The 18,625-nt window shown below is 43.2% G+C and overlaps 1 protein-coding gene across 1 annotated transcript; it reads right to left on the bottom strand.

Annotated features, from left to right (window-relative positions):
• Positions 1-2,100: 2,100 nt before the first annotated feature.
• On the bottom strand, positions 2,101-18,548 carry MPHOSPH10 (M-phase phosphoprotein 10). Its single transcript, XM_081229879.1, has 11 exons — positions 18,394-18,548; positions 15,717-16,395; positions 15,011-15,165; positions 14,318-14,489; positions 11,867-12,008; positions 10,953-11,020; positions 9,413-9,550; positions 6,771-6,881; positions 3,932-4,039; positions 2,680-2,910; positions 2,101-2,318 (listed from the first exon to the last, which is right to left on the bottom strand). The coding sequence occupies exons 1-11, from the start codon at positions 18,480-18,482 to the stop codon at positions 2,169-2,171; spliced, it is 2,043 nt and encodes a 680-aa protein (XP_081086005.1). The 5' UTR covers positions 18,483-18,548; the 3' UTR covers positions 2,101-2,168.
• Between the last annotated feature and the right edge of the window lie 77 nt (positions 18,549-18,625).

The following is an 18,625-nucleotide window of genomic DNA, read 5'->3' as shown; positions in this document are numbered from 1 at the left end:
GTGCACTGTTTTGTTTTTAGGTAAAAGGTGATTTCACAGATGTTCTATTGTGCTTCTAATTTATATAGAAAATGAAATGTATGTAAATATTCTACCAGAATACACACTTCATAAGGTTAGGAATTGTTATCTGTTTCGTTCAGTTATAACCCTGGTACCTACAATAGTGCCTGGCACAAATCAAATATTTAGAATGAATATAATCTTCATATCAAATGTGATATTAAAGAAGCAAATGGATTGATATATCTCACCCAGATGTGGGGGGAAAATGTGAAGATAAGTGACTTTACTCTGCAAGTATCAAACTTGGACAGATAAAAATGAATCACTGCTCCAGGATCAAACATCCTGATCCTGACAAATTATTATGAAACAAATAATCATTATGAGTTTGGGATTAAAATATACACACTACTATATATAAAATAGATAACCAACAAGGACCTACTCTATAGCACAGGGAACTATACTATTTTGTAATAACCTATAATGGAAGAGAATGTAAAAAAAGTATATATACAAATATATGTAACTGAATCACTTTGCTGTACATTTGAAACTACCACAACACTGTAAATCAAATATATTCCAATAAGTTAAAAAAATAATAATCAAGGGAAAGAGAACTAAGCTAGCCATGGGTGGGAACTGGAAAACTGTGTTTCGTTTTGTTTAAATATTTATTTATTTATATGGCTGAGTCAGGTCTTAGATGTGGCACACGGGATCTTCGTTGGCATGCAGGATCTTTGGCTGCAGCATGTGGGATCTAGTTCCCTGACTGGGGATCAAACCCGGGTCCCCTGTAGGGAGTGCGGAGCCTTAGCCACTGGACCACCAGGAAGTCCCCAAACTGTTTTTAGGAAGAAAATAGCAACTCCTAGGGCCACTCCAATCACCACTAAAAATCCTGACACTTTCACTAGGGCTAGAGGGAGACCAGGTGGTTACTCCAACTGTTTTGTTTAGAAGACAAAGGCACAGGAGGGTAGAGAACTGTGTCCTGAATAAGACCTGAAACAAATGACAGTTCAGTACTGACTGGGGCACCCTGAGGGGCCAGCTTCTGTGTCAGCAGGACCGCAGACCACAAACCTCCAGGCTCCTGACAGTGACTGTCCCGCTGATGATGAAAGAGAAGAGCTTTCGCTATTGCTTCAGCTTCAGCTTTGTTCTCAACCTCTACCCACATAAGGCTTAAGGCATTTCTACCAAAAGCATAATGTGAGGGCTTCCCTGGTGGCGCAGTGGTTGAGAACCCGCCTGCCAGTGCAGGGGACACGGGTTCGATCCCTGGTCCGGGAAGATCACACATGCCGCAGAGCAACTAAGCCCGTGCCCCACAACTACTGAGCCTGCACTCCAGAGCCCATGAGCCACAACTACTGAGCCCACGTGCCACAACTACTGAAGCCTGCACGCCTAGAGCCCGTGCTCCACAACAAGAGAAGCCACAATGAGAAGCCTGTGCACCGTAACAAAGAGTAGCCCCCGCTCGCCGCAACCAGAGAAAAAGCCTGCGTGCAGCAACAAAGACCCAACGCAGCCAGAAACAATAAATAAATAAAATAAATTTTTTAAAAAAGCATAATGTGAGACCCTGTCAGACAAAAGGTGGTCTTCCCTGGGTGGGAGGTGGAGACAGGGAGCACCCGGTGGTCGTGGAAGGCTCCGAGGACCGCCAGTCTGTCCTCCCAGCAAGCTCACCTCCTCTCATGGCCGAATCACCCCCATCCTCCTGCATCTGACGGGGACAAGCCTCCCCAGCCTCCGCGAGCCTCTGCTCACATGACATGAGATCACTTCTTAAGGGGAAGAATGTAAGGCACACGCATGGAAGTCCCACTGTTCTGTGAAAGGATGACAGGGCAGTGGGAGAAGAAAATCAAGGCCTCTTGAAGACACGTGAGGACCTCTGCTGTGGACAGCTGGCTGTGATGGGGTTCCCAGCATGCAGGCCCGTCCCCTCACCAGCTGGGCCTGGGGCGGGCACACTGTGGGGAGGGTCTGGGAAGAGAGGTCCCACCACATACCCAGATGAAGGCTTGCTCTTCTCAAACATCTGCCGTCCATGCAAAGAAAAGTTCTCAAAAATTTTATTACAAAACAGAACAATGACAGAATATAAGCTTACGTGTTACTATTTACATTATATGCAAAATCTATTACAGCTTTAATTTATGAACAGAAATACCCTGTTTTTTCTCCTTTTTCTTCCCCGTTCTCTTTGCATCATTTATTTGCATTTTTACTTGATCTTGTAATTTAGAAAAGAATGCTTGTGATGATTTTAAAGCTTTGTCTTTACCTTCATCCTGCAATTAAAAATAATACAAGTTCATGTTGTAAGATGTGCTTAAAGATGAAAAAAACCAAAGGATTAGAACTGGGCATCAAAGTATAAATATGAAAAAGAACTAGACAAGATTATGAAAACTTACATCAGTTAGTGCAGAGATATTATATACATTTTACGCTGCAACAATGGTCTCACAATGTCAGGTGACCGTGAGGACCCTGCATTAGAAACCCGGCCAGTCCCCACGGCCTCTCCCGTCCCCTCCCCTCCACAGGTGGGCAGCAGTGGCTGGCTCCGTTACTCCGCCACCCAGATCACCTAAAGCTTGCCATCCGCTCCCCCTTCCCCCTCCAGCAGCTTTCCTGCCCCATCCTCACCTTTAACAGTGAAGCTTTGCCTGTCTTGGTTAGCTGTTTTAACTTCTCGGAAGCTACTGCTTTGGTGTATTTCCCTGCTCGGTCTGGGTTGCTCTTTTCAAGAAGTCTTCTCCGCTTTTCTTTCTCCTTTATTTTCAAATGCTTTTGATATTTCTTTTTCCTCCTTTCTCGTTTCTTGTCTGTAGCTGTTTTCTCAGCAGCTGTTTTTGTATCTCCAGCTTTATTTTTCTCCTATTGAAAAACAACCACAAACACACACGTTAACCTAAACTAACAACTCAGGAAATTAGAAGAGAAGCAGCTCCATGGAATGTGGCTGATGGGCTGTACACCGACGGCCAAGTGTGAGAAGCAGAGCATCCCCGCCTACACTCTGAAGGGCTCTGGTCACTCAGCTCTCTAAGACCCGGGATGCGTTCTCTGACGGTGACTGTTCAGCCCCAACACTCCTTCACAAAGGCAGCCTGGAGAGCAGAGGTGTCAGGCTGTCCCTCCTGGAGAAGCACCGAGACCCCAGCCGGGGCGGCAGTGACCTGCCCGCAGCAGCCCAGCTCTGAGCTGCTGGCAGCCATGGGGGGCTGACGGCGGGAAACCTAGCTGGTGAGGGTCCGTTTCCTCCCTTTTCTCTTCTGCTGCCAGCCAAGCCTAGCAGAGGTGGCAGGGGCTCTGAAGGGGCGAGTGTGGGTGGAGCAAAGCAAATGAGCACAAAAAAGGAGGGCCGTGCTGCCAGGCGCCAGGAGGCCGAGGCCCCGGCAGAAGCCACCATTACTGTGCAAGGCAAGAGCTCCCATGCTCACAAGGCAGGGACAGCCTGCATGTGGTATGTCCAACTCCTTCTAAGATCCAAATGCTATTACTGATAAGCATTACATGGATACAACACAAAGGGGGAAATGCTGATTAATATCAAAGGATTGCTAAATATATGCAGTTTGTTTTAAACCTAACACCTAAGCTAACATCTAATTAACCCCAAACTTCTAATATTCAAACTGAATTGTAACGAGATACTGATGTTGGATATTTACAATTAGCTTTTATAATATTTCTCAATCTGTATCTCATAATAATACCTGATTACAGAAGACTCGTATTTGAATATTCTATATTATTAATTTGATTATACTTGGAAACTGCTGAGATATGTTAGAATAAAGACTACAAGCTCAAGGAAAGCAAGCTTAAATGGAGATCTGACTATAAACGACCAACTTATAAACAGATATTTAAAGCTTCAACACTGGCTTCTCACCTTGACTTCCTCTGGGGCCAGGAGGGCTGCATCGCTGACACTCACTGGGGCGACCTCCTCCATGGTGATGGCTGGCAGATTCGACACAACTTTAATCTCTGGAACAGGCTAGAAACGAGACAACACACTTAACAGGAAGTCAGAAGTGGTCCTCACATAAAATATTTAAATTGTGAACCTACTGAAGTATAATACATACAATACTTCATGGAGATTATTTCTATACTTTTTCAGGACATGTCTGCCATATTCAAACACACGGTCTTTCATCTGTTAGTAAATTCCACCTGCCATGTAGGTGCATATTCTCAAACAATCCTATCCACCGTTTAACAGTGTCTGTAAGTGTTATCTTGCCTTTGGGTATAGGAAAAAAGCTCACTATAAGAAATACATGGAAAAAGCTGCAAGGAAAGGTGCTTATTGGAACAACATGTTCCAGCAACTAAAAACAGATGTTACAAAGAGAAATATGAAATGATACTAAGTTGTTTTGGAAAATGAAGACAGTACTGAAATAAACACAACCTACAAATTATAAAAACAGGAGGAAAGAATGCAACACTAACTGAAGGGCCATTTGTTTGTCGTTCAGTTTTGTTTTTTTTTATTCTTGAAAGAACTGCCCAAGAGATTCAGAAATTACAATGGTTGCATCCCACTCACGATAGTAAAAGGACAATGGTCATGAAGACTTACACTACTGCTCTGTACACTAGTCCTGCTCATCTTGATGCAGGGGCAACGGGGTCCGCAGTGGAGTAAAGGATGAAGTGGGAAAGAGTAGGTGTCCTGAGCAAACACGAGACTGAGCCCCAGGAGACAGGGCTCTGTCCCAAAGCACAGCGCTATCCACCTCACAAGCGCATTTCCTATCACAGTCCTGCCCACGTTCCAGTTAACTAGGCAGATATGCACCCCAGGATCCTTCATGAGGAAGAAAAACAAGCCCTGAAGACAACAGGGTCCTGGACTCTAAATAAGAGAAGAATGTCAGAGTGTGAAAGAAATCATCTCTTCCCCTGGACCACTGTTCATTTATTTATTAGGAGCACTGTGTTCCATTCTACAATTTAAAGATAAATATGGAGAAAATGGACATGACCCAAAAAATAACAGAAACTGATGGCTGGTTAACAGTCATGGAGATGACTTGTGAAATACCAACCTGAATACGAAAAAAGCAATATCAAGAGGAAGCTAGACCAGAAATGACATTTCTGACAAGGAAATAAGAAAGGCTCTTATACTGTGGCCCAAGATTCCAAGGGATGTCTGAGGACTTCCCCATAGCCGGCTCCAGGCTGGTGTGACAAACACAGCTGCAAAAAAAAAACACAACTGTGGGCTTCCCTGGTGGCGCAGTGGTTGAGAGTCCGCCTGCCGATGCAGGGGACATGGGTTCGTGCCCTGGTCCAGGAGGATCCCACATGCCGCGGAGCGGCTGGGCCCGTGAGCCATGGCCGCTGAGCCTGCGCGTCCGGAGCCTGTGCTCCGCAACAGGAGAGGCCACAACAGTGAGAGGCCCGCATACCGGAAAAACAAAAAACAAAAAAAACACACAACTGTGGGGCTTGAAGACAAGTAGTGAGCAATGAACCATCCACCAATGAGCGCACCTGTGCCACGGGGCTATGAGGGAGAAGGGCAGAGACAGACGCGGGAAGAGGAGGTGTCAAACCTGAGACGCTACAGATGGAGGAGCCCGGAGGGAAGGAAGGAGACCAGGGTGGCCGGGGAGCAAACCACGAGGACCAGAGGGATGGGAAGGAGTCACGTCCCGCGGGGTCTTGTAAGGAGGGAAGGGATCGCATTTTCCACATGAGTAAGACCTTTCCACAGCAGGACCTGCTGGCCGAGAAGGTGGAGACATCCCTCTCCTCTCTTCACCTGCTCACTATACACGGTCATCAGACCAAGCACTCTGAGACTCTCAAGATGGGCCCCACCACCAAAAATGTACCATCATGTAAAGGACACCAAGATTAAACAAAAACAAAGAAGCAGGTGATGACCAAATACTCACACAGGAAAAGTTACCTGACCATCAAAGGATCGGAAAGGACCTCGGAGGTTACCACCTCCTCTGTACAGACAGAACGTTAGGCAATTTGCCTACCTCACGAAGCCACTAAGGGGCAGACAGACTCGGGTCTCTGACTCTGGACTAGCCCTTGATGCTCGACATCCCACTTCCAGACGACACAAGTGACCCCAGGGGGCACCAGGCGAGCAAGTACCAGAAGGCTGGTGCAGCATGTTTTGCAGGCTCACAGAAGTTGGTGAGCAGGAGGGAGCTGCAGAACAGATGGGCACTGAGCTGTCTGGGCGGGAGTCGCAGAGGCAGAGGGGGAACAGCACGCAGTGGGGAGAGCAAGGGCCCAGGAGTTAGGGCTCACCTCCCACCCCGAAGCCTTGCTGTCCTCACCTGCAAAGTGGAAGGAGTAGTATTTGCCTCAGGTTCTGTGGGTTAAGAGTTAGTGGACATGACGGACCTAATCTGACAGGTGGCAGGTGCTCAATAAATGCCAGGTACAGACACCACGCACGCTCCCAAGACCATCACACAAGCAACCAGAGACCAGACAAGGAAGAAGGGTGGGAACTGAGGAGACCCCGTGGCTAAGGCCAAGGGTCTGGCAGGGACCAGCAGGGCGGAGCCAGAACTGTCATGGGACCAGACACGAGCCTTCCTCATGGGAGGCCCTGCCTGTAATTTATGGGGAATTCCTGCAGGTTTGTATCCTGAAACCAAATAAAGCACGAGTCTCACAAAAGCTCAAAGAGGAATTACAATCACATCTGCTCTGTCTGTTCACTGAGATGTAAACACACTTACCGGCTTAGGGATGAAATGGAAGTTTGAGAGGGCATCCAATTTTAAGAAGAGGGAATCCATCATCTTCTGAATTTCTACGTGCTCTGGATTTTCTTCCTCTGCTGTTTTTTGCTTAGGAAATAAGTTGAACGTTATCAGACTAAGCAGCGTCACAGGCATCACAGGACAAAACACTCAAGGCCGATAGGGTATCACCAGTTTCTCGTCGCCAGGCTTCAGCTCCAAAGAAACATTCCAAGGCAAGATAAAAGTCACCAATACCAGGGCGGCGCTAGCACCCACCCAAGAAGAAACATGACGTGCACTTGAGAAGCTGTCGCAACTACACCACTAACATTTAGAACATACAATTTAGTTCCCTTGATGTTTACTTCTGTCAGTAACTAAACTACTCCCACTAGGATGGCTATTTAAAAAGAAACAAAACAGAAAATAACAAGTATTGGCCAGGTTGTGGAAGGACCGGAACCCTTAGGCAGTGTTGGTGGGAACGTAAAATGGTGCAGGCACAGTGGAGACGAGTCTGGCAGTGCCTCCAAAAGTTAAACAGAGAATCACCATAGGAGCAGCAATTCCACTTTTAGGTATATGCCCAAGGGAATTAAAGCAGGTACTCAAACAAGTACATGGACACACATGTCCCTGGCTGCATTATTCACAAAAGGCAGAAACAGCCCAAATGCTCATCAACCGGTGACTGGATCAGTAAATCGTGGTACACACACAACAGAATACTATTCAGCTATAAAAAAGGGGATAAATTACGGACACGTCACCAACCTGAAACATTAAGCTAAATAAAAGGCATCAGACATAAAAGGTCACAGGTTGTATGACTCCATTTACATGAAGTATCTAGAGTAAGTAAATCCACAGACTGAATGCAGAATGGTGGCTGTCAGGGGAGGGGTGGCTGAGTAACTGGGAGTAACTGCTTAGTGGGTGTGGGGTTTCATTTCGGGGCGACGAAAATGTTTTTGAATTAGATACAGGTAGTGGTTGCACGACACCATGAATGCCCCTGAGCTGCTCTCTTTAAAATGGTTAATTTGTTATGTGAATCTCAACTCAATTAAAAATAAGAAACAAAGCAAAAAACAAAACTAAGGAGTTAATGAAGGTTTTGTAAAATTATCCAAATATTCATTTGGATTGCAGGGACAAATGTGTATGTAATTTGTTAAAGGTTTTTCTGATTAAATCACATTGGAAAAAATTGAGAGCAGTTTTCATTCCACTAAGAAAAGGTAAATTTCACACTTCTCTTCCCCCATGCCCAAAATGCTATTCTAAGAGGCCAAAAGTTTTTGTTTGGTTACTTATTGATGAACCCATGAAAAACCACTACCACCACTACCACTCACCACTGGGAAGCAACTGGCTCTTTACCCCGGTTACCCTAATGCCAGAGACACACCCAGGTCTGTGTGTCCAGTGTCCGTCAGTGCCCCCTTCCAGCCATGTCCAAGCACATACTACTGCTTTTTACTCCTTAAACTTAACACATGTTTTAAAATCCTAACCACGTCCTTTGCCCTCATCCCAGGTTATATCTGTGAAACAATGCATCTGACATCCAGCATCTTCCTGACGCACACAGACCTAAGGGTTAAGGTTCATTCACATGCTGTTTATCAGCACTCTGCTTATTCCCTCCAGGGCAGCTGCCAAACTTCAGGAAATTCAGATCATCCTTGCCAGACAAACTCTTAATGGAATGAATGAGTCTAGGATTAGCCTAAATTGAGTCCACCCTCAGAAACTTGTGAACTGGCTGCTGATGTCCAAGACAGAAATAAAACTATCACTTAAAGACCTGATACGAGCTACATAATTTCATTTTTACCTCTCATGGTTACCAGATACTTCCTGTATTTACTGAATCTCCTCATAGTAGCTGGATTTTCACTAAGCATTTACTGAGGTTGTACACATCTCCCTTCAACTACCACCTTGGGTGGCAAGGCAGCCGGGAAAATTTTTAATTCAAATCCTTCCAGTTCTTCAGCTTCACGGTGGCATTAGGGCCCTATCTGCTGTTGCTGCCTAAGTGGCATTAATTAACAAAATTTGGATGGAATCTTAAATGTTCTTGCAGGATAAAAATGCCACCACATCCCCAGGTACATACTGACCACATTCCCAGCAAATCAAATGTGAAGGAATAATTCAATTTGTTATATTGGGAATACAACATTTTTGGAAATATGACTTTGTCCTATTTAACTAAAAGTATTTTTTTAACACTCTAAGTAAAAAGAAACAACCACCAAAAACTCACCAGACTTAAATACATGAAGGAATTCACAAATAATCTTATAAAATTTATCAACAGCTTCTAAAGTACAAATGAGAAATGGTTTTTAAATTGTAGCATAATTGCTGGAAAGTTAATAATTAGCTGTGAAAGTAGCAGGTGACCAATGAGTAACTGCAAACCAAACCCCCTCTGCCCCCGACACTCAGTGGGAAGGCTGCAGCCCCTCTACTCCTAGCAGGCTCTGTCTCACACTACACAGGGTGACCCCAAAGGTCAAGACTTCGGTATTTCACACATTTCCACGAGCAGGTAGAACCTGCAGAGGTGGTTCTCCACCTCTCCTCCCTGAATGACAACGGCTTCGCCTTAGCAGTGTCCTTACCTGGTTGAGTTTGATGTACTCCTGTTCATAAATTTCAGCAAGGCTCAATTTACTCTTCTCATGGTCCAGTGTTAAACGCTTTTTATACTCATATGCATCCTCTTTAGGTTTTTCTTTACGTACGACATCATCCCAAGCCTAAAATATGAAAGACACACAGAACACAAATTGACAGATAAAATCTGTAATGTCTTTCTAGGCTCCCTTAAGAATCTTCCTCTGGAGGGACTTCCCTGGTGGTGCAGTGGTTAAGAATCCGCCTGCCAGGACACAGGTTCAACCCCTGGTCAGGGAAGATCCCACATGCTGCAGATCAACTAAGCCCGTGCGCCACAACTACTGAGCCCACGTGCCCAAACTACTGAAGCCCGCTGGCTTAGATAGAGCCTGTGCTCCACAACAAGAGAAGCCACCGCAATGAAGAGAAGCCCCAGCTCGCCGCAACTAGAGAAAACCCGCGTGCAGCAATGAAGACCCAACACAGCCAAAAATAAATAAATAAATAATAAAATAAATTAAAAAAAAAAAAAGAATCCGCCTGCCAATGCAGGGGACATGGGTTCAATCCCTGGTCTGGGAAGAACCCACGTGCCACAGAGGAACTAAGCCCGTACAACACAAGTACTGAAGCCCGCACGCCTAGAGCCTGTGCTCCGCAACAAGGGAATTAAAGCAACACCGCAGTGAGAAGCCCGTGTGCTGCAACAAAGACCCAACGCAGCCAAAAATAAATAAATTAATTAATTAAAAAAAAAAAGAATCCTCCGCTGGAATATTATCTTTCCAGAGTAAGCAAAAGCAAACTGCAGCAAAAAGGAACTCACTTTCACCATTTGAAATGACTACTCAAGTCACAGTAAGTATTATGCAGAAAGGGCATCACTCAAGTACCCTTTTTTGTTTTAAATACGTCTCTCTCCTGGTTACCAACTTGAACTCCACAATTCCTCATCGTGGTTTGCTCAACAGTCAAGACAAGAGTTTGCTTCATTTCAAATTTAAAGATTTTCTGCATACAGTCCCCATCCTTCAAACCCTTCCTATTTTAAACAAACAAACATGTTATAAAGCCATCTCGGGACTTCCCTCGTGGTCCAGTGGTTAAGACTTCTCGCTCCCAATGCAGGGGGCCCGGGTTCAATCCCTGTGTAGGGAACTAGATCCTGCATGCCACAACTAAGACCCAACGCAGCCAAATAAATAAATAAATATTAAAAAAAAAAAAAAGCCATCTCTTGGTGCACATGTCATGTACCCAAGTTTTACTCTAAGTTCACAAAATAAGATCAAGTTTTAAACAAAAACTCTTTGGTCACCCCATTCTCCTCAGGCACGACACCCATCTTTGTTGTGTGACGGCAGTGCCTCACACAACAAAGGCCAAGGACACTTCTGGTGTAGACTTAGGGGTTTTAAATGAAGAACTGATAGAACAAATATTCTATGAAAATAAAGTGTTATTCCTACTCCCAAAATACTCTTACATATTTCTAAACATTTCAGTGAATTTTGAATTAAGTTAAATTTCATCCTTACTGACCTGATCTTTTATCCTCTGCTTAATGATATCTTCTAGTTGAACAGTGGTTTCCTCTGTGATCACAGGTGCTAAAGGAAACAGGACATGTACTCAATTAGGTATATAGAAAGTAAGCAGTGGTATGAAAAGGGTGGTCCTTGAACCGCAGCATCACCCCCATCTGGGAACGCAAATTCTTGGGCCCACCCCACATCTCCTAAATCAGAAAGTGAGGAAGAAAAAGGGATACCTCTGTGTGTTTTAACTAGCCTTTCTGATGCTCCCTGAAATTTGAGAACCACAGAACTACAAAATACATACGGTAGCAAATGCTAACACTTTTAACCCATGCACCTGGGGACTTGCCCCCTCTTTTCCATTCTCTAGCACTAAATAAAATAGAAATTCATTTTGACTTAACGGGTACAAGAAAGAATTCAATGAGATCATCAGGGTTCTGGCTGGAATCACAATTTCATCACTGGACAATGACAGTAGGCACTGTAAGGAGATCACTAGCGGGACTGATTATGGACTATACATTAGGCATCACTAGTATATTAGTAATTGTTGGGTGGATTAACGGTATTGTGGCCGTACAGGGGAATGTCTTAGTTCTTAGAAAAACATAAAAGTACTCAGGACTGAAGTGTCATGATGTTGGCTACTTACTTTCAAATGACTCGGGAAAAAAAGTGCACACACACAGTCACACACATAAATGGGGGGAGAAAGCAAATATGGCCAAAACTTAACAAATGGTGAATCCAGCTGAATGGCATACATATGTCCACTGTACTATTTTTTCAACTTTTCTATATGCTTACAAGTTTTTAAAATAAAGTTTGGGGAAAAGAAATATTACTCCAAATCTATGAGAACCATAGAAACGGCACAGACACGAACAGCTGCAGGAGCCCGGTGGCCACACGCACCCATGCGGATGGCGTGGTCGAAGTGCAGGGTCTCTTCCAGGAGGCTGTTCTCGGGCCGCTTCTGTGCCGACACTTCCCCTTGAAGTTGCCAAGGTTTCTTTTCCAACAGCTGTGTTTCCAAAGATGCAATTTTTTCATTCATCTAAGAGACAGAAAAAGAGTTACTACACGTTTAGGGAAGAAAACTAGACTTACAGTTGAGAAAAAGCAACTAATATTTTTCATAGTGGGAGAGCAAGAAACGTACTGTTCCTGAACACAATTCTGTTTTGCCCTTGCCATTTTTAATGATGCCAGTAGTGACCTATTCCCGTCCCCTGAGGTGGGATGAGGAGCTGTGGATAACCTCTTTCCCCCACTGATTTGGAATGCCATGTTTATAATTTACTTACTTCTCCCAGCAGCATTGGGGTGTATTTCTGGGCTCCGTTCTAGTCAAACGACCTCTTTATTCACAAGCCGCTATCAATTTTAATTATTAGAGCATTCCAAGACTAAGTAATTTTTTATTAGAACATCAAGATTTGATGGAGCCTGACCCTCCCGACTCCACACCCACAATCCAAATTATCTCTTACTTCTAAAAACGTGGCATCTATAATGACTTCACAGTGTATAAAATGCCAGCCTTTTCAGCTACCTACTGAATTATTTTTCCTAATAGCTTTCCAATTCCTCTGCTTGGCTTTTCTAGTATTCTCTGCAGATATTAATGCGTTCACTTCAGTTCTTCTCGCCTCTTATCATCTTCTTTTGTAGTTGTCCTGGCTAAATAACACTTCTACAAGAATCTTAAGTAACAGTGGAAATAGTAATAGTGGTAATGGGAATAGTCTTATTCTTGATTTTAAAGGGATGTTTCTAGAATTCTACCATTAAACATGATGGCACCTTTTGGCTAGATGTGTTTATATTTCACTAGAAGTTAAAAAAAAAAATTAGGAATGGATATTGAATTTTATTAAATGTCATTTCTGATATATATGGAGGTGACCATATGGTTTTTCTCCTTAACCTATTATAACAAGTATTAAATTAATAGATTTCCTAATCCTGAATCAAGAGGATGAGGCCCACCTGGTTGTGGTAGCATTATTCTTTCATTGAGCTGTTTTGGATTTTTGCATCAATATTCATAAGTGAGACTGTGTGTGTTTTAATGTTACCTTTGTCAGGTTTGGGTATTCATGTTACAATAGCTTCACAAGAAAAGTTTGGAAGCTTTACTCTTTATATGTAGGAACTGATCAAACAGAACTAAATTATCTACTTCTTGAAGGTTTGATATAATTCCCCAGTAAAACTAAACCTGCTTCTCTTTTTTTGTTTTGCAGGGGTGTGGGGAGGGAAGGACACTAACTCAAGAACAAAGTTCATATTTTCTTTCAATTTTTTTTTTCTTGAGACTTTTTCTTCTGGGAACAATCTGACAATCATGTATTTAACTCAGATTCTCTTCTTTTTTGGCCGCACCATGCAGCACGTGGGATCTTAGTTCCCCAACCAGGGATCAAACCCGCAACCCCTGCAGTGGAACTGTGGAGTCTCAACTGCTGAACCACCACGGAAGTCCCCCCAGATTCTCTTTTTAAAATGATTCTTTTTTTTTTTTTTTTTTTGCGGTAGGCGGGCCTCTCACTGTTGTGGCCTCTCCCCCTGCAGAGCACAGGCTCCGGACGCGCAGGCTCAGCAGCCATGGCTCACGGGCCCAGCCGCTCCGCGGCATGTGGGATCCTCCCAGACCGGGGCACGAACCCGTGTCCCCTGCATCGGCAGGCGGACTCTCAACCACTGCGCCACCAGGGAAGCCCCTAAAATGATTCTTTTGATATCCTTGGTATCTTTAGTTATTTGCCTAGTCTCACTTCGAACTGTGTGATCTAATTTTAAGATAGTTAAATGATAAAAGCCAAATATTTGGAGCCAGGCTGTATCTATTGTTTTCAAATAACATTTTGTTCGTCTGAAATTGTCACAAGGAAATAATTTTTATCGACTTTGGAAGATGTGTTTGAGATGGTATTAGTTAAAATTCTGGCTACTTGGCAACTCGCAGAAGCCATCTGAGATAGGCAGTATCCTTAAGAGCAAGTGAAACAGTTACCAGGAGAGGCTCACAGGACAGCTACTTAGGAAAAACATGCCCCAGATATAAAGACAGCACGGAGAAAGAAAAGAAACAAGTTTTACAGATGGGCCCCAGATTGAAAGCCACAGGTTGGGAAATGCAGCATTGATTTTTACAAATCAGTTGCTTCCCACATGGTTATCTCTATACAGTGTGCTACAGAAAGCAGCTGCAAGATTTTTGTTTTGGTTTTTTTTTAAGGACAGTTAAGTGTTCCACCAAAAAAACACAAAAAACACAACTGGATAGATTAGTTAGTAGTCTGTGATTTCCACAGTCATGTCAAGCATATGAAAAAATCCCTTAAAATTCCTAATTATTACCTTTTCCTGTCTTATTTCAAAAGAGGATTTGACTTCATCAGAGTCTTTCTGTACATTTAAGACATTTGTATCTTCAGTTTCCTCATCATCTGGCAAAGCAAAGGTCACTCTTTTCAAGGTTTCTTTATGTTGTTTACTGTCTCCACTTTCTTCAAGGTCATTATCTTCATCCCTGTAAGACCAAAACACTTATGAAAGGAAACACACCACTTTCCGATAGAAAAACAAAAAGAAACAAACTTAGTAATTAAAGTTCTTCTTTTGTAGACTTAACGCAATTAAATATTTAGAACTTCTAAAGTCATTCAGTTACTAAGGAACAGAAGGATTTAGGTGAAACAGAACAAAGTGTCCAATACATAGAAAACAAATTTTTCATCAATCTATAATACAAATTTATCTCACCAAGTAACAACAGGGTATTTTTACTGACACAAAAAAACAAATCAGAGCTCCTGGTAAGAAAGGTTTGCGTGCTAGTGCCAGTGACGCTTACCTGAACTAGATCATCTCTGACGTCCCTTCAAATTTGGAGACTTTCCTCTGGCTATCCTGAGGTTCTCTGATCTTAGAGAATCTACTCTCTGATCTTAGAGAATCCCAATTCTTAGGACAATCACAGCTGACACCCAGGAGTATACAAATAGGATGGGGTACCTCCAGCTTACAGTGTAAAGGATTCAAAATACTCACATCTCAGAAAAGCTTTCTTCTCCTTCTTCAGCAATTTCTTCCTCTTCACTTGAGGCCAGTTCATCACCATCATCATGGACACTTGCTATGTCTTCATCACTTTCAACTGGATCAAAGAAATCTTTGTATTTCAGGTTTCTGGAACTTTTACCTGACTAAAACATAAATACTTTTAAGACCTTAAATCAAGGATAGAAAAATACATTAAATCATGCATAAATGTGTATGCATACTGTACAGGGGAAATTGGCAACTAAAAACACTACAATAAACCCTAAGAACTATTAGACCACAACAAACTGAATGGCAGTATAGATTGATTTATGACTGATTAGATAGAGCATGATATTCTTCTCTCTAAATCTTCTAACTACAATTATTTCCAAAATATCCCTGCCTAAATAAAGTACACAAATGCCTTCCTTTCACTCTTATTTCTAGTGCTTGATGAAAATCCATGTCTGAGGGAAAATTCTGAATCTCTCTAACATGTGTGACTGTGGTTCTGAAGCTACAAAACAAGTATTCTGTGATAAGGAAACAATGGCTTTGGTTTAATTTTTCCAGTCTTTTTTTTTCAACTGATCTAAATATTTCACTTATGCCTTGGTGAGTTTTGAAGTATTTTAAACCTCTTCTGGAGAAACAGAACCCCATCTAATTTGAGGAGGCAGAACGAATGCTCTGTCCTCTCCCAAAACGTTACCTTAAGATCCTGACTTCCAAACAGTCCTCCGTCTTCATCGGAATCGACATCTTCAAAAAAATCAATATCCTCCTCCTCTTCATCATCTTTTTGTTCCTCTTCCTTTTCTATGTTTTCTAAAAAGCTCTCCATTTCAGAGAGTTTGAAGAATTTATCATCTACTATGGACTTTTCCCTTGGTTTCCTAGGCACTTTGTTTTGCACCTTGCTCTGCTGTTCCAATTTGCTGATATCAAAGTCAAGGTCAGAGTCCTCATCACTGAAATCTGGGCTTTTCCTCAGATCCAATTTGCTTGAGTTTATAGCTCTCTCATCCTCTTCAGGAGCATCACCACTCAGGTCTGACACTTTCTCTTCCTCCTCTTCCAAATCTTGTTCTAGGTCCTCCTCGCCACTGGCCTCCATCTCTGAGGCATCCTCTTCACACTCTTGCACCTCATTCTCTGAGAGAAGACTGATGTCTTCATCTTTAATGGCTTCACTAACTGCATTCTGGAAGTACCGTAAAATTGGTTCATTCTGCAATTCCAGTTGTTGCCAAATCTGCTCATCATCAAAATTATTTATCATCAGTCTTTGTAAAGGACTTCCACGTTTCCTGTCATTCTCTAGTATTTTATTAAAGTCATAAAGTACTTTTGTTAAAGAAGTAAACTTTGATGCCAGTTCATCTTGAATGCTATTAAGGGGGCAGGGAGAAGTTAAATTAGATTTATAATTATAGGTAACAATTTCACAGCACTCAGAATTTTTTTTAAAAAGCCCAACTCTTGGGCAAAATCAAATTTAAAAAAAACTGAAGTATGGCTGATTTACAATATTATATTAGTTTCAGTGATTCAGTATTTTTACTGATTATACTCCATTAAAAGTTATTTCAAGATAATGGCCAAGACAATTCCATTGCTGTACAGTATATTCTTGTTGCTTATCTATTTTATGCATAGTAGTTGGTATTTCTTAATCCAACACCCCTAACTTGCTCCCCCGTACAACTGGTAACTACCATTTTGTTTTCTATATCTGTGAGTCTGTTTCTGTTCTGTTATATACATTCATTTGTATTACTTTTTAGATCCACATGTAAGTGATAACACAGTATTTGTCTTCCTCTGTCTGTCTGATTGACTTCACCAAGCATAATATTCTCTAGGTCCATCCAGGTTGCTGCACATGAAATGTTAATTTTACGTATGTATAGATTCTGGCCCCCAACAGTGTATTATCTTGCCAAAGAACCACATTAGTATATAAAAGGTGTCAACCAAGTATCTGTGAATCTGCTATCTGGATTTTAGACAGGGAAACTGTGACAGATCTATTTGCCTAAAGATAGAGAGTGAATCTTAACCTTAAATTCTCAACTCTGCTATATTACAGGCCACTCCATTCAGTCAGCCCATGGTCAATACTTGCTTTGATAAGAGTGGTCAGAGAATACCCCTCTGAGGATGTGACATCTGAGATGATACCTATTTATAAGGAGACAGTCTTACAAAGCTGTGGAAACATGTACTCCAGGCAGAGGAAACAGCAAGAACAAATTTCCTAAGACAGAAACGCACTGGTTGAGTTTGAGGAGCAGAAGGCCCAGCTTGGCTGGAGTGCGGTGAAGGAGACAGAAGGGAAGGTTAGAGAGGTGGGTGGGAGACAGATCGTGAAGGTCTCAGACATAAGAGTTTGTCATTTTAGAAGTGAAGGTTTTTAAGCAGAGAAGCAAAATGATTTAAATTTATGCTTTGGAAAGAAGGCCTGTTGAGGAAAAGGAATGAAATTAGGGTGATCAGGAGGCTGATGCAGGCATCCGGGCAAAGGATGCAGAACAGCGCTGGGATTACAGTTGTGAATACGGTGAGAAATAACCAAATTCAGGATAGCATAGTTGAGAGAACTAACTGACAGGATTTGCTAATAACTGGATGTAGAATTGAGAAAAAAGGAAGACATCAAGGAAGTAGCTTAGTTTCGTGTCTGAAGGACTGGAAAGACAGAGGTGCTGCTCACTGTGATAGGGAAGGCAGGTGGTGAGCATGGGGAAAGGATCTCAGGGAGGGCAGAGGACAGGGAGCAAACAGAACCAACAGTTCATTTTGGATATACTAAATCTGAGATGCTGAGAGTGTATGGCTGTAGTTGCTGTGAGCTTCAAGGTCGGGTTTCAAATATAAATCTGAGAGCCATAATTTCCTAGATCTTTTCACAGTCTTTGAACAAAATACCACGAGCTCGTGCTGGGAAGGGAGACGAAAGACAGCCTTAACTCTCGAGAAGCTCAAGTCGTGGGGTGGATAGATAAGCGACAAGTTAATACTTTCAATTAAGTCTGATGAGTAAGTAAGCACTGGGTGCTCTGGGAGCACATGGAAAAAAGAGCAATCCACCCGGTGCGTCTTGCGGGGGGGGGGGGAGGGGGCGGGGGGCGGCAACTGAGGCCTCGAAACAGGAATAACCCAGTTAGTTTGATTTCAACAGCACACGACTGGGAGATCCACACTACACAGCTCTTAACCATCTAAAAAAGTGTGATAGGCTAGGAGAGCGTAAACTACTTGAAATCTAAGGAAAAGGGAGCTCCCCTTCCCTTTGCCTTCCCCCTACTCTGGCACTTGCCGGGGGCCCGCAGCCCGCGCCCATGCGAGTCCTGAGCTGCACCAGAGCCCGGGCTCCGAGCACTTACGTGAGGAAGCATTCCGGGCGGTCGATGGCTTTACCGACCTCCCTCAGGCACCGCTCCAGGGTCCGCCGACGCCACACCCGCGGGGCCATGGCTGACTGCCGCTCAGAACACAGAGCCGCATGCAAAGGAGGAGAGCCGCCCGGAAACCACGCCACAAAGACGCACCCCCGCCCAACTGCAGCCGCTAGCCGAAGGTTCCGCGGCGAACAGGTTCCGGATCCACCCCCAGCCA

The sequence above is a fragment of the Mesoplodon bidens genome (genome assembly GCF_964165515.1).
Source record: "Mesoplodon bidens genome assembly, chromosome: 3".
In the NCBI taxonomy this organism is placed as follows: domain Eukaryota; kingdom Metazoa; phylum Chordata; class Mammalia; order Artiodactyla; family Ziphiidae; genus Mesoplodon; species Mesoplodon bidens.
The sequence above is the reverse complement of the archived record's forward strand: the minus strand, read 5'-3'. Positions and strand labels throughout refer to the sequence as shown.